The 25,728-nt window shown below is 30.5% G+C and overlaps 1 protein-coding gene across 5 annotated transcripts in view; it reads right to left on the bottom strand.

Annotated features, from left to right (window-relative positions):
* Window positions 1-4,429: 4,429 nt before the first annotated feature.
* LOC129957679 (putative methyltransferase DDB_G0268948) overlaps window positions 4,430-25,728 on the bottom strand; it is a 45,264-nt gene continuing 23,965 nt past the window's right edge. The window contains exons 1-7 of one of the 5 annotated variants that reach the window (XM_056070128.1): window positions 24,946-25,171; window positions 17,555-17,751; window positions 15,125-15,285; window positions 11,727-11,943; window positions 10,784-10,881; window positions 7,260-7,397; window positions 4,430-6,139 (exon numbers count right to left, since the gene is read on the bottom strand). In XM_056070128.1, coding sequence (XP_055926103.1) covers window positions 6,034-6,139; window positions 7,260-7,397; window positions 10,784-10,881; window positions 11,727-11,943; window positions 15,125-15,285; window positions 17,555-17,719 — 885 coding nt within the window. In that variant the 5' untranslated portion in view covers window positions 17,720-17,751; window positions 24,946-25,171 and the 3' untranslated portion in view covers window positions 4,430-6,033. Of the gene's footprint in view, window positions 6,140-7,259; window positions 7,398-10,783; window positions 10,882-11,726; window positions 11,944-15,124; window positions 15,286-17,554; window positions 17,752-24,945; window positions 25,175-25,439; window positions 25,652-25,728 lie in introns of those variants that run through there. The other 4 variants (XM_056070129.1, XM_056070132.1, XM_056070130.1 and 1 more) reach the window with 4 other exon arrangements.

Below are 25,728 nucleotides of genomic sequence, written 5' to 3'. Positions count from 1 at the left end.
GTGTATAATTATGTTTAGTTTTAGATATAATCGTCGTATATCAAGCGTCAAGATTCAAGCATTTGTCATACAGGAGGGCCAGATTTCTTAACCCTGCCTTAAAGAACATTGCCCTATCGAAATGAGATGGGCCTGAATGCTCCTCAATTGTCTGGTGGAAGTTCTTTGGATTTTCTTTTGAGAAAGCAATATGGAACAGGAATGTCTAGACATTCCTGATCAGCCAGGTCATAGCTTGGAATTACAATATTCACTGTCTCTTTCAAGTCATTTGATCAGCACATTGAACAAGGTCTCCCTTTGCGACAGTTTTGAGCTCTTGTCCACCTTTGTGGAGAACATGGCTTAGAGCCGAGTGATTTTCTTGTGTTCCCTCATTTGAAGAAACGGCCAGGCAGTCAAGACTTTAAGACTAACGAGGGACTTCAAAGGAATGTTACAGCTTTTCTGCATCACTTTCAGAAACATTTTTACTTTTTCATATAAGTTGCATAAAGATAATATGTATATCATATAAGTTGTATATAGTAATTGTCAAAAAAATCGAACTCGAGATTTTGACGACAACATTTTAGATCTCACCAAGTTAAAAGGAAAAAAAAAAAAAAAAAAAAAAAAAAAAAACGTAGTTTTGAAAAATTTCCACCTATCTGTATGTGGCAAAGATAACTCAAGCACAATTTCAGCTAGATGGTAAAAATTCGGTTCAAATTTTTTCGCACTAAAAAAAAAATGAATAACTTAATTTCTAGAAACGAGAAGTGAATATTTGTGTTCAACATGCATACGATAATTTTACAGAAGACTGAATTATTTTTTATCTTCACAAATAATAAAGATGGATTTTTTTTTTACTTTTTTCTGCCTTATTAATAACAATAAATTGCATCGTCGCCATGAAAATAAAACCGTTTTTTATGATTTCATCAAATATTTAGTCCTGTGAAGTCCTCTAGTTGTCCTCTAGTTTAGTCCTCTATTGTTGAACCCTGAAGAAAAGAAGAAGGAGTTTGTTTAATGCTTGGATAATTTGTAAATCGAATAAAAAATAAATATAAAATATTATTAAGTTTAGAAGTTATACGAATCATACATTTGCTTTTTTATTAGTGCTATGATGTCATGGGACTGGTCTTCATTACAACTTTTCTTGTACTCAATGAATTGAACATCTGTAAGACAATCAAAATAGCAAATTTGTTATCTGATAATTTAACGAAATCACGGACCTGAAGTTTAACGATCTGAATGAAGTTAAATATAATCAATATCCCTAAACAACCAGCTCGTCGCTAAAGGCCACTAGTACTCTATAAAAATTTTAATAAACTCTGAGCATTCATTCTACGATATATTTTTTACCAGCCTATATATTATTTGAGATTTCACCTTAATCTGATGATTAAGTACTCAAGTAATATTGAAGTTAATTTTGCTTTGTTTTCTGAATGTAGATGTTACATAACAGTAGTCAGCTGGTGAGAGCTTAAATCGGAACTTTCAATGTAAATTGACAATATTAAGAGTTTTAAAATATTAAAAATGTAATTTATTTTCAAATTGTTGCAATTTTTAATTCTTCATTACAGTGCTGATATTCTTCAAATTTTTGCCGTGATCAAATTCGATCCTCTCTAAAGGACTAAAAAAAATTTTAATAATTTAATATTTATTCTTATTATTGTTGTTGTTTATAATGGCACTTGCCATTATAAACTCCTTTTTCGTTTTCAATAATTAACGACCCCCTGGTTCATCAAATCGGCATGTTACTTACATGAAAAATAGCCTTTAAGAATGCGCTTTCACTTAAAAAAAATCATGTTTGAAACAACATTTATTATTTTTTTATTAATTTTTTACAGTTTCCAACAGTTTTCCGACTCCCTATATTTTTGCGATTTTCACCCCTTAAACGTCGTTTGGGACCCTATGTTGTTTGGGGATTCTTTATCCTCTTGATGCCTGCTTTCACCCCTCTGAGTTTGTCGGTCGAATTCAGCAACAACCTGTATATATACAGATGTATACTGTTTTCATTTTAGCATATTGTATTGTATCTTATTTGAATTTGAAATCTGGCACCCTAGTTTGAGTTCCATTATGTTCATGCCGGGTTTACATTCAGCTAGTTATAAGACGGCTAGTAGCCAGCACATGCGTAGAAAAGTTGAAAAATGCTGTTCGATAGATGGCAAGTAATTGTCCCAATGAGACACCAATATGCCGTTGTACTGTATTTTTCTTTCTTACTGCACATGCGTTTGTGGAATTTGGATTTTTTTTTTTTTTTTTTTGGCGTGAAAAAATTGATCACTTATCATAGATTAATTTTGACATTTTATGCTCTTTGTTCTTCCTGACGTGAGGTTGTGTTTTTTTTTTTTTTTCATTTTATTTGCCATTTTTTTTTTCTATTTTTTTCCAAATTTAGGTATGTTGACCTATTTTTTTTGTTTGTTTTATCTTGTTTCTTTGGGTAAAATATTCATCATTTTAATACGATACGCAGTGGAAAATTCAGGGATGCCAAAATGGTAATTTATAGCCAAACATGGAATGCCTGAATTTATCTTATAAAATTATGGTAAACATAAATCAGTTCTTTTCTGCACGTGCGCTGTCTACTGGCCATCTTATAATTGGCCGATTGTAAACCCAGCATTAAGTTAAAGAAAAAAAAAAGAGAGATTAAATATTCTTCTTCATGAATCGATCATTTTATCAATTTTTGTAGACTTTATTTGTAAAATCTGATCAAACTTTCTATCTTCTGCTGTAAAATAAATTTATTTTAAAACGAAATTAGAGTTCTGAGTGATACACTTATAACTATTTACTTCCAATAGTTACTTTTTACCTAATTTCCCAATGTATAAGTTAACAGTAAAATTTGATTATTTTTTTAATATCATCTAATTTAATAAGCTTTTTGCAAACGATTTTCGTTGGTTTGCTTATGCAGTTGCGCTATTTTCAAAATATTTCTTTAAAAATATAATTTTTTCATATTGGATAACTTTGCAGTCATTCCATGATTGTAATTTTATATTCGTTCATACGATAATTTATCACCAGCTATTGAAATAAAGAATGGAAATGGAAATTTATAAATAAACGTATATAGTTTAAACCTGCTTATTTTTGTAACCGCATACTTGCCCTAACACCACATAAAACTTGCTCGTTTCAATTATCCAGAGGTAACGAAAATAAGTGGAAAATTAGGTAATAATTAAATAGCAATGTAAATTGAATGGGAAAAATAGATTCGATATTTATTTTTTCTGAAGTTAATATTATTTAGACTTCAGACCGCGGCAGAATCTCATAGAAAAGTTTATAAAAACGACGTTATTTGTAAATTGCAATAAATTAATACCAGATTTGACAAGTTATTGCTTTCAAAAATTCTCCTTCGGTTTCTATACCGTGCCTTTACTATTAAAGGCTAGATTTAAAGATTTAAAAATTTATTACTATTGATTTAGTGTATCTTGTTTGCATAATTTTAATTCTAATGAGGCAGCATAATTGAACACAATAATCATTCACTTCATAAGACTCCAAGTTCAGAGAGAAATATGAATTTATTAACTAAAATATTTTAATGAAAGTAACATCAACATATAGAAATTATAACAGATATAAAACAAGGAAAAATCAAGGGTGCTTTTATGGGCTGTTTCAGGAATTTGCATACGAGTCATGTTGTTCCAAAAATATAATTCATCCAGCCAGGAGCACTGCATTGTTGAAAGATTAATGTAAATTAATGTCACATTAATGTAAATATCTAAGCTATCGTCCCAAATAACACAATATTGTATATATTACTGAATATTTGTATATTAACAACATTCCAGCGAATAATATCCAAAAGAATCACCAAAGATATCATCTTTATTGCAACCAGCGATTACTAAAAAAAAAAAAAAGTCTCTAAAGATATCATGTTAGTCATAAGAGATTCTGTTCACCAATTTCATCCGGTTAAACCATATGTTCACCGGTGACTTACTATTAATATAAATATACTTAATAGTATAGAATTTGGAAGAACAATATTGTATTTTACAATGTTAAAATAGAATAAAATATCAGAATTTTTGAAATATTTAATATTGCAAAAAATAGTTTCAGGCATTCAATGAATGAGTTTTCTGAATCTCTACTAATAATAAATATGAATGTATGTAACTTGTGTGTGTGTTGCGCTCTACATGCCAGACCGATTAACCTACAGCTTCAAAATTTGGCATATATATATATATATATATATATATATATATATATATATATATATATATATATATATATATATATATATATATATATAATTTAATTCTATATATATATATATATATATATATATATATATATATATATATAATTTAATTCTATATATATATATATATATATATATATATAATTTAATTCTGATTAATTCCCCAATGTTTATCCTTATTTAACCCATATTAACTTAATTCTGAAATTTTTTTCTTATTTCCGGATCCAATTCTACCTTTTTCGATTTAATTCATTCAACACGAGCTCTGTAAAAACTGATGAAATCTGCAATTCCCACACTCCGAGTGAAGGGATAAAAATTTGTCCATCTAACACATTCTTTTAAAAGATCCCTATAATTCCCCTTACCTAAATTGACACCTGTAAAGAAATTCCTATCAGAATCTCATGATATATAATCACCGGGAAAAATATTTCTATCGCTCTTTTCGCTTGGGAATGGACGCCAAGTTTTAAATTAAAAAATTTAATTAATTTAAATCAAGTTTTAAAATTACAAAAATGTCTTCGACCACGAAACTGCTCAAAAATATATGTGCTTACGTATACATGTAAAATGAAATTCTTTCTAAAACAAAGATTTTCTTTTTAAGCTTTTAATAGTATAAACATAATAATTTTGGCATGTTTTATCTATTGTAAAAATAGAATGGAGAATTTATTTCAAAGGTAATTATTTTACATCTGTATCTATTTTTATTTTATTTAAATAATTTTCCTTATATAGTTTTTTTATTACTTTCTATCATTAATTTATTTTATTTTAAATGAATATAGAACAAACTAGGGCATTTAATTAAAAAAATAAAAAAATAGGACAGCGATTAAAAACGAAATATTTAGAAATGTATCCAGATCGTCTGATCACTCCAGATCAAACAAATAAATTATTTTATTGCATTTTTAAATGCAAAAATTGATGATAACTTCCTTCTATGATAGAATTTACGACATAGTTTCCACAGCATTACTCAAAGTTGTTCAGTGGCGAAATTTTAATACTGTTACCGCAATATTGTAAACCATTATATAATATTTGCCTTTCAATAAAAAAATCATTCCAATAAGTTTTTGGAATGAAATTCAATTTAAATGACTTATTAAGTTAAAACTAATGCTTTTCCATCAGAGAGATATGTAAGAATGCTTTTAAAAATTTCGGTGAGTTTTGAATATTGCTTCGTGTTGATACGGTTTTCGATATTCATAATATTATTCAATATTTTCCAAAATATTGCACAATAGTGTGATGCTACTAGGGTTGCGAGTTTTTATTTCAAAGCTATTTCATATAAGTTTGAAGTGTGGAAATTCATTTATCGATTTCTGTTTCTTCTTGAAATTCAGTAAATCAATAATTTCTTCAAAGCTCTAAATCAACTATATATACATATATATATAAGTATACTATAAGATATAAGCCAAAGCAACGCCAATAAGCTTCGAAGAGTAATTTGCAAACAAATAAAATAATTATTGCAAAACAACTAGGTAATATTTCTGTTGAAATCTACATTAATATGCCCTTGGAGTTATCACCAGTATGGTAACATATCATTAATAAAAAAATCGGTGGGAGTTTTCTAGAAATCTTGTTGCTGATTTGTATACTAATTTTATGCCTCGTATGCACATAAAGCTAACTTGCACTCTTGACTTGCATGTGAAAAGAAAATTAAAGTACATTTCAAACAGAATATTTTCTTTTCATTATCATTCCTATTATTTTCGTTGTGCTCTTTTTCGACAGAGTATCAAAAAATATTCCTTCTTGTAGGCTAACGTTGTGCTTTCGGGACTAGTGTTGACGTTCAGGATATCCATAATGCTAAAAAATTGGGAAAAAACATCAAGTAAGTAACAAGCAAAATATACAACACATTATGTAGATATATAGATACATATTCTTATTACAGCTCATTTATGTATTTTTGAAATTTCTTTTTATTAAAATGCTAAATGAGCAATACGTTTTGCTTCCTAAATTAGATATAGACTTTTATTAAAAAACATTCGTGAATCCCCCCCTGATTTTATTTCACTTCATAGGATTCCTATTTGTGAGGAAAGAATTTTGCAACCGACTTCAATTTTTTTATGTGCTAGAGATTTAAGATTTTGTACAGTTTTGTGTTCTCGATGACCATATGCTATTTTAATATTTTCATTCTTTAATTAACAATTCATCAATTAATATAATTTAATTTGGATTCTACACATGGGACGCTATCAGACAGTGAATTACAGAATAAATTGTAAGAATCCGTAACTTTTATAACGATGAATTATAAATTAATAAAATAGGTAATAAAGCATGGTTAAAATATGAAAACTTCAAAATATTTGATGCATTAATAAAAGTATTTTTAATTGTTTTGATTTTGATCAACACTCAATCAGAAATTTCCAAATGCAGTGGATTTTTACAGACGCCTTCGGGAACCATTTCTTCTCTTTAGGAATGCCAACCAGCTTTTATGAACTTTATCTTATCACACCAAATAAAACGTTATTATAAGTTATCCTTACACAATAAACATAGAGAAATCTAACAGATTACCTAATCACATCAAGTGACGAAATTTTTTTGGCGAAATCCATCCAATTGCTGAAGCTGGGGTTGAAACAAGATTTTATTTTTCGATATCTTTAGAAAATAGAGGTCGAAAGGAGACAGGCTAAATTGATAACAAAAACTTTCAAATAAAAAAAAATTGGCGTAATGGGTACAGTGATGAGAGGTGGAGAACTCTTCTGGGACTTTTGCTCACAAAATACATAACGAATTAAAATTTTAAAAATTTGTTTCAAAAAATGGGGATGGATTAAGGGACATAACATGATATCTTTGTTAATATATCTAGGAAATATAATCTTTCATGTGAAATAAGAATTCAGTTTCTTCATCGTAATTACTTTTTTAAAATCCTTTCTACTTTAAATCTCACCTGTTCTGGTATTCCTGAACTAACTTGTCTGCTCTTCGGGAATCGGCCGCACAGAAAGTCTGAAATGAGGACGTGGACTGAATGTATCCGATAGCGTCTGCTGCTCTTCCCCAGTATGTCTGACTGATGTCTTGGACCCTGCGTAAATTATAAATGAAAAAAATCTTTATCTTTATCCTCACGTACATGAAGTACAGAAAGATTAATTATTGCAATCATTAAAAAGGCTTAACAGGAGATGTTGGCATATTTTAGACATGAGACTTTCGACACCATTAATGGAATTGTATATGCCAGTCGGTCAGTCTACCTGTCTGTATGCGAACGTCAAAACTGAAAAAGGAGTAAACTGTTTATTATCTCTGAGCTAAACTGAATGCCTCATAGTAAACTAACATACAATCTCACTTAACTCAATTCCGTTCAAGGGAATGAGCGAGGATAGAACCTGGGACCTTGTGGTTTGCAGTCCAGTAACATGACCACGATACAAAAGCAATTGCTTGGGTAGCGTAGTTGTTAACTGGCTTATAAGCAATTCACCACAGACTCTCCCTCCAGTGAGTCGGTGGTGAGACGAACAATATGACTATTGAGTGGTGATGTATTAGCTGTTGATTCTAATGCGCCTGTACCCCTTTGAGCAGCCCCCAAGCGTTATGGCGAGCGTGTGTGGATGAGTGGTTGCTGATGCTGTTGCTGCGTCAAGTGAGTCTGACGACTTTGGTTGCGGGTAGATGGCGCCACAACAGTTGTCGGAAGGTTCATCGTCCTAGGTCACCAATGTGGCGAATTGGAATGAGCTAGGATAGAACCTGGGACCTTGTGGTTCGCAGTCCAGTAACATGACCACGATACAAAAGCAATTGCTCGGGTAGTGTAGTTGTTAACTGGCTTATAAGCTATTCACCACACAGTCACAATCATCATTGAGTCGCACCCATCATTAGCAAACGAATAAACAAAGGAACTCATCACTGCAGTTTTTTTATCACCAACTAATACAAACAAACGCACAGCAATCACCGCTAATGAGCAGGCAGAAACCAGCTTGAGTTGTCTCATCAAAAGTTTCTCATATACCATCCAACTAGTTGTGCCAGAGAATGCCACGCATAACATTGGCGTACAATAGTTATGAAATATCAACTTTTGGCGCAAATTTACCATTTTTACTGAATCTATCGTGTCGGCGAGTTATTTGGCAATTACTCCCTGGCATGCAATCAAAACTGCACGAAAATCGAATTTGTGTTTCAGAATAAGTTTTTTCCCAATCGATTGAAAAGAAATTTGCCTTAAAACTACACTTGAGTCACAAAGTCTACTACGAATTTTGATCTGTCTAACTCGATGCGTTTTCCAACTATTGCATTTACATGTTTCTGAAATTACAGATCGACAGACGATCAACTCCTCGTTGAATTTGGCTCAAAATGTGATAGGTTTTTATCCTATTCATGTTAAATCTGTGTACTGAATCTTTTTTATCTAGCTCACTTCGTTTCGTAATTATCGTGTGAACTTGTATTCAAACAGCTGGACAGACGGACTTCCTATGAGTAGATTTTACTCGAAATTTAATAGAAATCTGCATATTTGGTTTGAAGATTACATACTGAATTTTACCTGTATAGCTTAAGGCGTTTATTATTATTATTATTATTTATCTTTCTAACAGACAGACGGGAGATTTCCAAAAATGTATTTTTTTAAACTCAAGGAGGTCTAAAACGGGAAAATTCATCAAAATCTCGAGTTCGATTTTTTTGACAATAACTATATTTTCTCTGTGCTAGACATATAAGAAAAAGAAAAAAGAACTTAGCTCTGAGCAGTATTTATCGACAGCGAATTAAAGAAAAGAAAAGAAGACACCCAAAAGTCTGAAATGCAATTTTAATAGAATATAAATCTTTGATGTATATGCATGCATGCGTGTGTGCGTGTGCGTGTGTGTGTGTGTGTGTGTGCGTACGTGCTTGTGTGTGTGTGTGTGTGTGCGTGTGCGTGTGAGTGTGCTGTAGCTCAATAGGATAGACCTTTAGAACTAAAACTACAGAATGTGATACAAATAAATTTTCAAAGGAGAAAATGGATCTTGAAATAGAAATTTAATTAATTAAAAATTAACCCTGATAGAAGTTTGCAGCAATCACTTCAAAAAAATATTATAGCACAAAAGTGATTTTTAAGTTGTTTTTTTTTAAATTCAAAAATTTATCTATTCTGTGATGCCAATTTAGCTACCATGCATTTTTAATTGCATAATTTTCAGCAATACATCTCATTAACCCTAATTAATAACTATTAATTGATTATTACACTAAAGCTTTGAAAAAACAAAAATTTTTAGCTCCTCTGCTTGGCCTATAACAAATCTATAAAAAAATAACAAACAAATCAAGCAAAATTGAATCGTATTCATTAAACTCAAGCGAAAAAAAAAAAGATGATAAACCAACTAAACGCATTAAATTTTTTTAAAATTACTCAAATATGAGACAAAAATTATATGAAGCATTTAATGAAATTACAGTAATTTTGCAAGACAGTCAATTACTGTATGTGCATTTTGAAATTTTTGCTTCTATTCGTCATATTAAAAAATAGAACTAAAAAACTCATTAACATAAATAAATATTAACATTAGTAAAAAGCTCCCGAATGACATATTTGATTAAATAATGTAATAGCGTTTCAAATTTCGGCATAAAAATGGAATTGATAAAAATTAAACTTAAATTACCTTTGAAAAGGGATTAAAATAGTGAGGTGTAAAATAGTTCAGCGATGAATTTTACGTCATGCTAAAGAGCTAATTTTTTTGAATTTTAAGATGGAGTAAAAATATTTTTGTCCAATGATTTGTTTAAAAATTATAGCAAAAAAAAAAAAAAAAATATCATTTCTCAACCGCCATTTCAGACAGTCATAGAAACTTTTTAACAGCGTCAATCTTCCTTATTGCTAAGGAACAATTACGCCATATTTTTTTTTAATCTGTCAGTTATTGTGAAATTTATAAGGTTCAAACAACAAACGGTCTTCCAATTTTATATCAATATCTTTAATCGCGTAATTTTTTCATTTTTGAAAGATATGATAAAAAGATCATCTTTAATATCCATGCACTTTAAATGAGGAAGAGAAAAGTGAAATTATAGCACCACGAAAGTAAACGAGCAATTAGAAAACCTATCTTAACATCACACGATTGACTCCACTAGGAATGCACAAAACAAGCAGAACAGCTGTAAGTTTATTAAAATAACGGTTCTTTTTGTGTCCATTTCGATTTTACAGGGCAACGTAATCATGAACATCAAGAATTTTTCAGGCAGACCAACAGACAACGTGGCGAACTTGCAGCGAGTCAAAACATACATCACATAATTTAAACGAACCGCATGTTATAATTACAAAGACTTCACATTATAATTTATTTAAACAACACTGGATAGTGATAGTAATCCAGTGATGTGCAAAATATTATTATGAATATTGCTAATCCATGTACTCACCTAGTGACTTCATCAAAAGGGAATTCGATGTTGCTAAATCGATCCCTTACTTGTTGCAATTTGGAGGACATGTAGGGTGCCAGGTCTTTGCTGAGAAGCTGAAAAAGATAATCAATTGATCGATACAACATGAAAATTTAATTAAAAGTCAGATTCTTTTTTTGAGTATCTCATTTAAGGGGAATTTTATTACTCCGGAAGTATGTATATAGTTCGAATATAGCAGGAATTTTCGACATTCGAAATTTCTGGATTTGTAGACATGGTATATTTCTTAAATTCTGATATAGAATGCTTATAAAATTATGAGATTATTTATGCGGATGATATTATGACAGAACAATGCCTCCCACATATTGGATTAATTTTCAGATGTTATTTATTGACAATCAGCATTAATAAAAACTAAAAAGTTTAAAAATTCTTTTTTAGAGATCTCAAGTGTAGAAATATTTTTTTTTTAATGAAACATCTTTAAAATCATCTGAATGCAGCTAAAGATCTCGCATCGCATCTTTCTCCAAAGATAGAATTCTCCACTTGCTCTAACTTCTCTATATACCCTTTATATAGGCTCGTTGACAATGTATCAAAAAGTTTAGAAGGACAGGCAACTCTCAGGTCCTAATATAGATAACGCCTTAATTCCTGTGTTTTCGAGAACCTCCATTTCTTCTTTGCTAAATTTGTTATCAAGTCAACAAATGGCTCCTTATATTTCCATGAAGGTCAGAAATCACTGATCTGCCATCCAGTCAGCACTTATTTTTTTAAAAAAATATGTCAATTTTTCTTTCTTATTATGTGCCTAACCACGCAAGTAAGCAATAATACAGATTGTTTTATATATTAGCTAAATTTAACAATATAAATTCTGATAAATTTAATTTAATATAACCCAGATAAATCCTATTTTTGAATGATTCCAGTTAATGTTTCTTACTTTATCAGTGAGGCACTTGAGTTGGTAGTTCTTTTCTTCATCTTCGGACACCGGGTAGTTGCTATTGCTGCTGTAGATAGCCAGAACCCCATCGGGAGCCAACACTCTGTCTGCTTCTTTAAAAAAGACTTGAGCATCAAGCCAGTGCAAGCAAGTGCCCGCTGTCAGCAGCTGAGTGGAGAGATCAGCAACAGGCAGATTCTCAGCTGGAGAAATACTGGAAAGCAGAGAAATCATAAGTGACAAGTGAACACCGGAAAAGATTTCAGAACATGCAAAGAGAGTGTTGCAATTAAACCGGCATTCTTCAGAGTCATCTGTAACTCTCGCTAACGACTTTATTAAGTAGAAAATGAAGTGATAGGAACTAGCAACATAAGTGAATAAAAAGAATTTAAAAAATCTTTCACTTTGTGTAACCACGTTCTAAAAATATAAATAATGATTTGAATAACATAATTTATAATTATTTTAACACATTCTAACTATTTTAGTCAACATAATTTATAAGGATACAGATGATTTTAATGCCAAAATTTATAAATATACCAACGACTTGTATAGCATATTGCTAAACATGCTAATAATTTTTTTAACGTAGCAGATTCCAATAATAAAACTTAAAAAAAATAGTAATTATTTATGTTCACATAATTTCTAAATACACAAATGATTTGCATTATAATAGCAGTATCTGAAAAAACATAATTTATAATATACTAACTATTTATATCCATCAATCTGCGATAACATAATTTATATACATTCTAATGAATTTTTATAAAATTACTCATAATTACCTAATAAATAAACATGTTAAAAATTTTCAACAGTATATATTCTAACGTATATATATATATATATATATATATATATATATGTATATTTCATACAATATTATTATTTAACGTATACATACAATATATAAACTTTATGTATATACACAGCGTAAAAAAAAGTAAGACAGTTGTTTCCTTCAAATTTTCTTTCATATTTTTATCCTGATTAATAGATAATTATGTAGATTTTGTTTAACAATGTTTTCTTTATTTTCATGTAATAATGAAATTGCTAACACAATTTATAATTAGAAAAACGAGATTGTATGATTTGCAGTGTGTAAAAAATGTAGATTTACACCTACTACGTTTTTTTTATTTAGAGGAATATGCGTGAGTAGAAAAGTAAGTGTATACTTTTTTTAAACAGTTTTTTCTCAGGAAAACGTATTTTGTTAAAAATTTCACTGATGCTTAAATTTCAGAATGCCTAGTGGTATGCCCTCAAAATGATTTTGAAATGGGTCAAATTGTTGCATATAAAAATGAAGGTAAAGGTATTAGAAAGATCGCTCGTATACTGCCACGTCAGCCCAATACAGTTTCTAACTTTATTAAAAATCCAAAAAGAAACGGAATACAAAAGAAGACTGGTAGGCCTAAAAAATTAACGCCTCGTAATGAAAGAAAACTTGTTCATAAGCTTCAAAAGAGTAGTGGAAGTGTTTCAAAAGTTAGAAATCAAGCAGGACTTATACTTGTGTCCAAGCAAACAGTATACAACTACATCCAAAAGTCCAAAAGATTCGTTTTCAAAAAAATGGAGGCATCATCTAAAGTGGAAACAAACACATATTAATAATCATTTGTCTTGGGCTAAGGAACACATGTCATGGACCACAGAATGGACTTCTGTGATATTTTCAGATGAAAAAAAGTTTAACTTAGATGGTCCAGACGGTTATCAATACTACTGGCGTTGTCTGAAGAATGCGGAACAATATTCATTTAGACAAATGGGAGGAAAAAGTTAGATGGTCTGGTTAGCAGTTGGTTATGGAGGAACAACAAATTTAGTTTCTCTCAATGGTAGACAGAAGCATACAGACAGAGCTTCTTCCTTATGGCCCCGAATTAGGAAGAGAACGGTGAATGTTTCCACAAGATGGAGCCTCAATCTACACCGCCAATGGAGTTAAAATTGGTTCGCTGCAAATAATGTACAGGTTTTACCATGGCCAGCTAAAAGCCCCGATCTGAATATAGTAGAAAATATCTGAGCAATGCTTGTTCGTCGAGTATACGCTGGTGGGAAGCAGATTGAAACGCTCTCCGAGCTTCGAGTGGCATTAAATACCTCATGGCATAATTTTTGTCAAACAGAGATCCAATTTTTGTATGATTCACTTCCAGACAGAATATTCGAAGTCATAAAATCTAATGCAAAGAGTATTCTTTACTAAAACCGATTATATATTGTTCTTTTTTCTTTCTGCCCTTCTACTTTTTTTACACGGTTTCAAATGAAAGGAATCATTTTTGTTGTCATTTATACTTTATTTTTGAATATCATGGTAATGATACTCATAATTTTTCGGTGAATGATCTAAACAATAATTCTTATAAAAATAACTGCAGTAAAAATTTTAAAAAATCCTTATTTTTTTTTTTTTTTAAATCTAGTGTCCTTCTACTTTTTTTACACAGTGTACTAACGATTAGTATTGGCATGGTAATTGGAATAATGTAATTTCTGTATGTTTGCACTAATATAACGATCTGTAATAACATTATATATATATATATATATATATATATATATATATATATATATATATATATATATATATATATATATATATATATATATATATATATATATATATATATATATATATATATATATATATATATATAATGATATTTTAAACTCTTAATTTAAACCATAGTAAGACATTCTCCTATTTCGTGATCCAATCCCACTTTCGGTTTAATTAATTCCTCTGTAAAAAAATAATGCGCCATCAGAACTACGTTTCAAATGAAAGTGATGCTTCGGTATCCTTGAAAAGGTATCAAAGGTCACCACGTGTATTGAATTGGCGCCTAGCCAGAAATCCTATGTTATGTAAGACTAGTGATCATTTGTTCCTCCCTTTTTTGCCTTCTGCTTACTTCTGCTTTTGTGTCGCGATGCGCCTTCCTGTAAAAAATCATGCCTTCTACTCGGAATATAATAAAACGAAATTAAAGATACCAAGTCTCGTCTATGTCTTCAACCAAAATAATGTTACATATTATTTAGCCGGCAGGATTCGAAAAATTCTTTACATATATATATTCTAACAATTTATATAATTAAGCGATTCTTCATGACATAATAAATAAACATGTTAAAAATGCATAACTCTAAATAAATTTGTTTTTACTTAAACTTTAAGAATGCTAACTATAGTGACTTTAAAAGTATTTAGATCGATCAAATATACAAACCTCCAACTAAATATACTTAAACATTCAAATAATTTGCTGATCTAACACAGGAAATGTCAGCTATATTGAAATCAAAGTTCTTGATAAATTTTTCACACTTTTTATGAAAAATTTACATTACAATACCTATAATTAATATTTCTGGCTTTCCTGTAATATGCAGCTTCTTTTAACTGAGATTTGCTGATGTCACATCCGATGACAGAATTGAAATAAGGAGCCAGTACAATGGTACTCTGTCCAGTACCACACCCCACATCGACAGCCAAGTCGAAAGGCTTTGGGAACTGAAAAGTAAGCAGGGCCGTAATTCGTGTGCATGTACGTAAAAGAATAAATTTTATATATTTAAAGGCAAATTGAAAAACTTCTATAATATTATAGAAGCATTATTCTATAAAGTTATATATCAAATTAAATTTCAATGTATACAGCTATGGAATATGAAAAATCGTCAGACGTTTTTTGATATGCTCTGTAAATGAAAAATAATAGCTGATACAGTTGAAATTTTCAAAGTTCCAATATCCAAAATATCGAATAGAAACTGATATCGATAGAAAATTAAAATGAAAAAATAATTTTAAAGGAAATCCAAAGTGAGCAGAATGGGACAGTAGTAAACAAGGGAATTAAAAAAAACAGAGGCTTTTTCTGATTATCCCTGTGTGAAAGAATGGGGTTTTAGCATCTATAGCCCAAATAAGGATATAACATCTTATTGGGCTAACCCATTGCATTTGAGTGAAATAGAAGGAAGAATTTTTTTTTCGAACTCTATCAAATATTCTTTTTACCTTTAGAAACCTTCGGTCAAATATCGGGGCCTCCAGAACGAAAAGAGCAATAACAGTTTTATGGGCCTGGAACAATGACCCTTTCCACCATTACCATTTTTGAGTAAGCGATGGACTGTCTTCAGCTTTGGTCAGTTGCTGTCCATCGTCCTTAGAGCCCGTTCGTTTTTGATTGTGAAGATTTTTTGAGTATTTTTTACATAAAAATTCTATGACATCGCCTCTGGATTAGTAAAACGAAATACCGTATCATATGTGATTATCATGTGAATAATTATGACTATTTATTTTTCTTTAATAACAGTTTTTTTTTTCGAGTTATAAGATTTAATGTGAAATATACATTAAGCCTAGAAGAGAAAGATTCTTCTCGGAGGCCCTGCAAATACCCCCTGACAACTGAAAAGTTCCCACCTTTGAGGGGGAGAATGTTTTCCCTTTCTCTTGCAGGAGATATAGAAAGAGATAATGAATCTCTAGTGGTGTGTGTGTGTTGGTGCTCCACAGACCAGAATGTTTGGTCTATAATAACCAAATGTGACACATATATACTTTGGAAGGTGAGAAAGTCCAACTTGGAGCGACTTTTTTTAAAAACTATAATTAGAATTTTAATTGGTTAAAAATTAATCTGAATTTCGGGTTTTAACACCAATAAACCTTTGAAAATTTTATCGCAGAAAAAATAAATATGATGCCGTTTTAAAATTTTGAAAATTGTCTTCTTAATTCTACTAGCATTCTACTTAATTAATTCTACTAGCATGTCTTCTTAATTCTTCTAGCATTTTTAACAGTCGAGTATTTTTTTTTTTTTTTGAATTTGGCAAATTTTTTAAAAAGTATTGTTTTGTCTGATTGCTGACAATAGACATATACATACATATTTAGGAAAAATCATAGTTGTAGCTTGCAACTTGCTTTACTATTTTAGCAATTTTGCCAAGTCTACGAAGTTTTAGCATACATTTAGAAACTCCTGTTGACCTTTCAGCTTTTGATGTGATCGTTTTTAACTTCTAACCATATGCATGGCGCAGTTTAGCCAAACAAGGCTCTTGCGCCAACCCCCCCCCCCAAAAAAAAGCAAAATTCAAACCACAGTTGTAACTTGTTTCATAAGCAAGATATAACCATTTTGAAATTTAAACTTTTTCCCATTTTAATGAGGATATAAATGGAAAAGCTCTCTCCTCAAAAATGGAAGCTTTTCTGTTGTCAATTCCTGGAAATCAAAGGAATTTCTGACCAAAGTTTAAAAACTTTATGAATTTTTTTTCTCCAATTTCTCATTTTTCTGTCTAATTGCATAGACAAATGGATTCCTAGTGAATTACGCACTGCTAAAAACCATTCTGAGCTTCAGTAAGAGACTGTGGCGGTAACTTCATAAGTCAGATAACAACCTCCGGAAAGGAGCGTACACTTTTGTCTAGTGGCTTTGTTACTCGGCTATGAACCCTAACGTTGCGTGTTCAAACTTCAAATTTTCCACACATTGGTGACCCGGACGTGATCTAAACACGCAACCTTCTGATAAGTTTCTGAATTTAAAAAACAACAATACCACAACCTTGCGGTTAAAAGATGTGATCAAAATATTTTCTTTATTTTTAATTGCATAAGATAATCGAACATTTTTTCGGAAGAATCTTCAGATGTTGCAAATAAAGGAAGAAAGACGCTTTATGCAATGTTAATGCAAGTTCCTGCAGTTTTGGACCCCTATTAGAGTCTGTAGTGCATAAAAGAATCTTACCTTCTCACTAAGATATCTGATGATGATATCCAACAACTCTTGAGGTGGCTCTGGCCTGTATCTGCTGTAAGCCCTTGCCTGATTCGGCTTGTCGTAGAGTTGGTTGCAAGTCTTCGTTTTTCTTGGATTCCGTAATATATCGTTGCATTGTATAACATCAGCCATTTTATGCAATGATCTATAATCAGGGATTATTCCTGTTCAAGAAAAAATTGATGAAACCAGATTAATTCATTATGTATAACAAGTGATATGTCATTAAAAAAGAAAACCCGTGAAGTGGTGTCCCCAAAACTTTCTCGCATAAACTCTAATAAAGGTGATATCCCAGAAAACGAATTGCATAGCATTGGCGTACAATAATCACGAAATATTAATATTTGGCGTGGATTAAGTCTTTTTACTGAATCTACCGGGTCATCTTTGGTGAGTTATTTCGCGACTGATTCCTGATCTACAGTTAATAGTATCCGTAAATCGAATTTGTATTTTATATGCATTTTTTTTCAAACACATGAAACCAAAATTTGACTTTAAACTACACTTGTAGGTACAAAAACAAATACCACATTTGATATATTTATGTCATTGTGTCTTTGAATCATAGCATTCCTGAAAGTTCCAGACCGACAGATGATCAAACCCTTGTTGGATTTCGGTTCAAAATTTGATAAGTGTCTATACCATGCATGTTAAATTTGTCTATTGCATTTATCCATCTAGATCTCTTCGTTTTGCAGTTATCGTGTTAAATTATATTCGAACAATCGGAAAGACAGACTTTTTTCAGAGGATTTTGCTCAACATCTGACAGAAATTTACAAATTTGGTATAAGGAGTGTATGCCAAATTTCAACTGTCTAGATCAAAACCTTTTTTGGTTATCTTTGTCACAGACAGACAGACCGGCGGACATTTTCCAAAAATGTGTTTTCCCAACTGAAGGAGGTCTAAAATGTGGAGATTCGTCAAAATCTCATGAGTTTGAATTTTTCTGACGATTTCTATATTTTCTCTATACAACATATACGAGAAGATAAAAGTTATTGAATTCTTTTTTACTTTCTCCTATATGAAGCATGAAAAGAGGAAAAATTGTAATCGTCAAAAAAAAAAAAAAAAAACTGAACTCGAAATTTAGACAAATTCTCAACGTTTCACACCATCCTAAATTCGAAAAACAGATTTTTTGCCATTGTGTTTGTTTATGAACACAATAGATGCTCTGACATAGAAGGAAAAAATTTGGTATATGGTCTTAACGGATTAGACCAAATTATTTGTAGATTTCTATCAAATTTTGAACCAAATTCTTTCAAAGGAAACGACTGACAGATTTCTGAATATAAGTTAACACGGTGCAAAACAAAATGAAGAGAGCTAAATGGATAAAATTTGGTATATGGTCTTAACGGATTAGACCAAATTATTTGTAGATTTCTATCAAATTTTGAACCAAATTCTTTCAAAGGAAACGACTGACATATTTCTGAATATAAGTTAACACGGTGCAAAACAAAATGAAGAGAGCTAAATGGATAAAATTTGGTATATGGTCTTAACGGATTAGACCAAATTATTTGTAGATTTCTATCAAATTTTGAACCAAATTCTTTCAAAGGAAACGACTGACAGATTTCTGAATATAAGTTAACACGGTGCAAAACAAAATGAAGAGAGCTAAATGGATAAAATTTGGTATATGGTCTTAACGGATTAGACCAAATTATTTGTAGATTTCTATCAAATTTTGAACCAAATTCTTTCAAAGGAAGCTTGACTGACAGATTTCCGAACATAAGTTAACACAATGGCAACAAAATGAAGAGAGCTAGATGGATTAAGTGTGTTACACAGGTTTAGCATCTATAATGTAGATTCTTATAAAAATTTTGAACCAAATTTATCAAAAAGTTGATTTTCTGTTCGTTTGTATTTTTTCGTTCGTATTGTATTGAAGGCGCAATAGCTCAAAAATGCGATGACTTAAATAAATAAAATTTGGTATGCCATCTTGTAACTAGGAATGTAATTCTGTGTCAAATTTTGGCTCCATCGATTGAAAAAAAAAAAAAAAAGATGACAAAATTACATATTTGGTTTTTCAGTACATGTTTTTAATTTCAAACCAATTAATTTCTTCAATTAATACAATAAAAAATATCAAATTAAAAAATTCGATATTTACTAAAGTTCAATAAAATTTTCAGATTCACACCAAGGATTAATATTTCATAATTATTGTTTCTCCAGTGTCATTCAAGGTATTCGTGGCCTTACCCAAGATCAAAAATTTTATGCGGGAAAAGGGGTTGAACACCTTTATTGAAGCGAAAAGGCTTTGCTTAGACTTCTCCCCTTGGTCTTTATTAATCCCTGATAAAATTAAAGTTGATATGAGCTGTGTTTGCATACAATTCAATTACATCAAGTAGCAAGAAATTCTATGAAAATCTTTTATTAATAGTTGAAAGTTACAGAATTTCTCAAAATTAATTACTTTATTATCTAGTTGAGAAGTAAAAAAAAGACTTTTTTATATAGTGTCCAATCATCACTCCGAAACGACATTCTATCGAATCTGAGTTTAAAATATGATATATTAATTTTAGTCATATTGTATAATAGTATAGGGTTAAGCAATAAAGTTTCAATTTAGTATATTTTTATATTTCCAGTATCGACCGACAGATATTTTAAAGTTGTTGAAATTATGCGTGAACTTTCAAATAACTGCATAATATTTCATAGTAATTGTGGCATTTTCATTGGAATAGTCTCTCTGGAATTATCATTAAAGAATTTTTTTCTTCTTTAATTTTTTTTGCGAAACAAATAATAAAATATAATCTACATTATCGTATATGTATAAATATTTCAGATAAATTTATCATAATAGAAAAAAAAATGACTGTTATTCTTTTCTTCTTCTGCAATTTTTTCGAAGGAAATACTCGAATTATAGGCACGTTTCGAAAAGAATTCTGTTAGTCTTGTCTGACATCTGATTTTATTTAGGGCTTTTAATTAAATGACTGGGAAATGGATTTATATAATTTATTGTTTAGTATTCCGAAAGAGAACAATATATCACAATGGATATCTTTGATGTCTTATTGACAAAAGATAAATTCCAGTATCTTTTTTTGCTCAAAGATTTCATTCCAAAAACATTTTTAAAAATTGCCATTAACTTAAACCGGTAGCCTATCCTAATGCCCTAATGTTAAATTTTGAGTCACAGAATACCTAAAAAAATTAGTTCAGTTTAGCTATATTGCCACATTTATGGGAAAAAATTATCCAATTTTCTCTACATCATTAAAGTTATGGAATTAAATGCACGTCGTCCTGATTCCTAATTTAATTAATTTCTTTAAGTTATTTCGAATTCCAATACAAGAGTATCGGCTCGTTGCTTTCTCGACTTTTAGTCGCTTTGGATTATAAGACTTGGAGCTCTTGCAGACACAAAAGTTTATTTTCACATTTAAGTTGAAGACGGCACAAAAAAAGACAGAAAAATATGCCTGCATCACAGTGGATATAGAATTTTTTAGCGCAACAATGTTGCCATTCCCAAAGAAACAAACTCATTAAATAAAATGGGTTGCTAGATACAATAGTATAATAAAATAATAACCAAATACACTGGGACAACACACAAAATGAAAGTAAATATTATTAAAATAACAAATATATTCAAACACAGACTCTATAAATTTATCATCACGTTTCAACATACAAACAGGAAAACGTGGAAGGATTAAATACCTTAATGCAAACAGCTTAAAATATTTCTCAAAATAATATGTACATATATTCCTAATGTAACATACCTGATATATTAAACATATCCCTATATTACACACTGAGCAAGAAATAGAAGAAAATTCTTCGTTACCTCTACACGTATCACCAAAGCTATAATAACGCCAAATCTTCTGAGCCGTTTTAACTTACATAATACACTTTATTACCACTACAGCAACTTCAATGATATTGATCCTATCTTATTGCTCTACAAAAAGGTTTGTTTACTGCAGAAACAGGCGAAAGTGCTTCTCCGCTTGTTGTATCACATTTCATTCAAAGATCGTTGGCCATTTTCACAGATATTAAATCTACCTTTTATGTTTAGTAGCAACAGTTAAATTTTTGAGTGTCTCGTAACAGTAACTGCTTTGGGAAAAAGAAAAAGACTGGCATTTTTGCCTCATCGTTTCAAGAGATGGCAGGATTTAACCTTTTCTAATCAAAGCTTCCTCTGAGTAGAATGGGAGGTAAATTATTTTGATAAGTATCTCTATTTGGTCGAATTTGATTCCGACATTTAAACTTGTCACCCCCTTTCCCCAAATAGGTTAAATCTTTTCTCTAGTCAAATCCTCGGGATGATAATCATCACCATTTCCTGTTTCAACCCATCAAGACATTTAAATCGATTGAGATAAGTCATATCACTGACTCTCCGACCCACCCGAAGGCACACGGATAAATAAATACTGAATGACCGGACGCCGCAACAGCAACCACTGAACTGTGGTTGAATCCCAAGAGCCATCACCGGCCACGGTACAACCCTTCCCTAAGGAAGTACGTCCCATCATCGATGGGAGGACCCAGATCCCCCACCTTTTCATGTATCCACAGGGGTGATGAGATCCACCCGCCATGCCGGAAGCATCTCATCCTCAGTTAGAGGTGCCCCTCGGGGGGATGATCGATTAAGATAAATCTGGTTTGTACGTATCAAACGGCCAAATAAAAAAAGTAGTAACCATCAACCTTCAGATGATGAACTGATCCATTAAGATGATGAATGGATGGAGAATACTCATCATCAAATTCTCCAGATGATGAGTATTCTCAACCCATTTTTCTATGTCATTTAACTGTTTCAAAGAGGCTATGAAGATAAAACTTGATTCCAGTTTTTCAACTTGTTGAACTTAAAGCATGATGAGGTTAAATTTTTCTGTTAAAGAAATTAAGAATTATTATCCTTAAGATAAGAAGAGATATTTGTTCTTAAAAGCTGGATCGAAATTTTTTTATTACATTTTGATTGTATGTTAAGTGTTTATTGGATATCTTAAGTCTGTTGTGTTTGTTTAAAGTGAGCTGCATTAATAGATTTTTTGTACTTAATTCATAGATATTTACAAATTGAGAGACTCAAACGTTTAAACACATTTTTTTAAGAAGTTACATCTATTCCATTTAAGTTACCTCTATTTCGATGATTACTTTCAACTCATCATCGCCAGCAAGTTTTGAAAGATTAATTTATTCTTAAATAATTTCCACAAGAAAAAAATTGAAAGATGATAGTCTCATCGTCCTATTAAATCAGCTTTGGAACCCTTCATCTTCTTCATATTTTTCCGAATGCACTCACAAAACTCAGTTATCCTATTTGAATTATTTTCATAGAGAACATGTGCTCATATAGGTATGTAGCTTTCCACTTTAAATTACTTCAAAATATAATGACATTATTCTATAGAATTCTATTGGAAAATATCTTTTTTTTCTTTGAAATCTTTCCTATAAATAAAACCTAAAAAGATGTCAGTGAAATAAGAATTCAAAAAGCTTGTATAACAGATGCGCCCACTCGCGTTTGCTAATACCATATGGGCTCATCATTATGACTGCAAGTATGTTTAGCTTTAAATCTCAGTTTCAGTGATGTGAATATCTAAACTAATAATATGACTGGAAGTATGTTTGACTTTAAATCTTGGTTTCAGTGATATGAATACATAAACCAACAAAAAAAAATCGAACTTAACTTATTTATAAATAGAAAATTAGTGCATTGCACAGAAATTAAAGTTCCATTAGAATTAGAACAGAAAATTCCATTACAATTACCATTTCAGAATTAAAGCTTCATTAACGAGAGTTCTATTGGAATATCTTAATGGAAAAAAATAGTTTGATCTTTTAGAAATGTTTGACTGCTAAAAATTATTACTAAAATGACAAAAATAAAAAAGGTTTACCGTATTTGAACCACTTAATTTTTTTTTATTGAAAATAATAAAAAACTCATTTTAATAACAAAAAAGCAATAAATTTTCTTGTAATTCGTTTTTTTAAAAATAATAATTCTAAAAATATTCATCAAACCTTATTTTCAAAATATTTTAACAAAGTTATTATAATAAATTGTTGCCAAGCGCGTTTCCCCTCTGAGAATATAATTTACAAGCTGAGGTTTTATTGCTTATTTCCAAGCAGTGCAAAAACTATTGTTAAAATGTTATATATATATATTAGTGATAGTTCGCCAAGTCACCAAAGAATGCATTCAGTCAGAGGAAACAGATGTAAAAGAGATCAAGAATTAGGTTTCAAACAAAATATTCAATTAAGCGCAAATATAGGCTTAACCATTGCCAGATAAGTAATCCTGGTAAGACTAGATTAGTGTACCAGTTTTCTCGCCAAGCACATCAAAATCGCGCCAATCGTCCAAAATGTCTGTTAAATTCTGCAACACTGAGTGTATACAGAAATACTAACAATTGGCTTTTAAAGTTGCAATAAAAAATTGTCACGATTTTATTTGGTGAGCAATAGCTCACCAAATTTCTTCATTTTTGGAGACAGTATATTAATCTTAGTCTAGCCATAATCGTTTGATTTGATACTCATATCTTTTAAAACAATTATCTTACAAAAATGCTTTATCTTAAGACTAAAAAATTTTGTTTTTAATTATATACATTTCATTTTCGTACAATTTTTCATTTAACTTTGATAATATTTTTAATTCCATTCGATATACTATCTGAAACAATGTTTTTTTGAGGGATTCAAACTTTCCGTCAACACATTCAGGCACGTGCTTTTGCCTTTCATTCAAACTGTAGTAAGATTTCCATTTGTTATTTGTAATGAACTTTTTTAATCGAATTCAAATGTTTTAGATGTATCAAATTAAAAAGTGAAATTTTTTATTAAAAGAAAGTCATCCCTATTAATAATTTAACAATCTAAAGAGTCAATAATTTGTACGAACAAACTGGTCATCAAAGACGGCTAGTTAATTATATCTAAATATAAATTTTTTTCTTAATGCAGTCTTATAGCGCTCCCCCCGAAAAATGATTCCACAAACCACACTTACATCATTGTGCTAAATTTACAACCTAAATATTGAATGGAATTCAATATACGTTAAGCCAAATTCATCATAAAGGTCCAAATTCAATGACTCTCCGCTATCGACAAGAAATCAAGAAAAGGAAAATATAAAATAAAATACAAAATAATTATAAAATTATTAGACATACATTTATTACATGAATTTTAAAAAAATAGCATAAAACCATACACAAAACTTTTAAGAAAATAGATAGTAATTGCCAATACTTTACCTTTGAATAAGACACTAGCTTCTGGCACTGTATCAGAGAATCAAGCGTTACGCGTAAATGTTATTAATAGTCGGATGTTGATTACATGTACATGGGTTGATGCATTTCAGCATGATGTGAAAGAATCTCATTCCGAATATAGTATGCGCATATCTGTTTGAACAGGTTTTTTTTCCTTAAAATAATGTAGCCTGTTATATATAATTTTCAAACCGACACTTTCGAATTTTAATCCCGAGCAGTGCAGAATATGTCAACTAGGTAGATACAGGATGACACAGAAGAAAAAAATATGATAACCGTTTATTTTCCAAAATGTTATACTTAGAAATACATTTTCATTTACAAAGTTTCATTAAATAAAGTTGGCAATTAAATGAAAGGGCGTTTGCTCCCTTCTGTGATAAAGTTTAAAATTTTAGAGTTTAAAAAAATTTAATTAAATTTTATAAATCCCCCATTTCGTAAAAGTATTATTAAAATGTCTCTCTTACCTGCTCTTATGCACACACAAAGTGTCATGCATTCACCTATAAAATCTGCTGAAGTATGCATGTTTTAAACTTTAAAGAGGTTTATCACAAATGGAAACATTTATTACATTCAATTTTCAATAAGACTCTTTGTTATCTCGGCATTGAACATTTAAAGTTGGCAACTCATTATTCAGACATTGAACATTTAAAATATTAGAAGTAGAACACCGAAATAATAGAGAAATATTTTGCTTTCAATTGTGTGCGTGATATTCAGATTTCCAAAAGAATGATATATTTCAGAAAC

Source organism: Argiope bruennichi, chromosome 11 (assembly GCF_947563725.1).
Source record: "Argiope bruennichi chromosome 11, qqArgBrue1.1, whole genome shotgun sequence".
NCBI classification, from domain to species: Eukaryota; Metazoa; Arthropoda; class Arachnida; order Araneae; family Araneidae; genus Argiope; species Argiope bruennichi.
The sequence above is the reverse complement of the archived record's forward strand: the minus strand, read 5'-3'. Positions and strand labels throughout refer to the sequence as shown.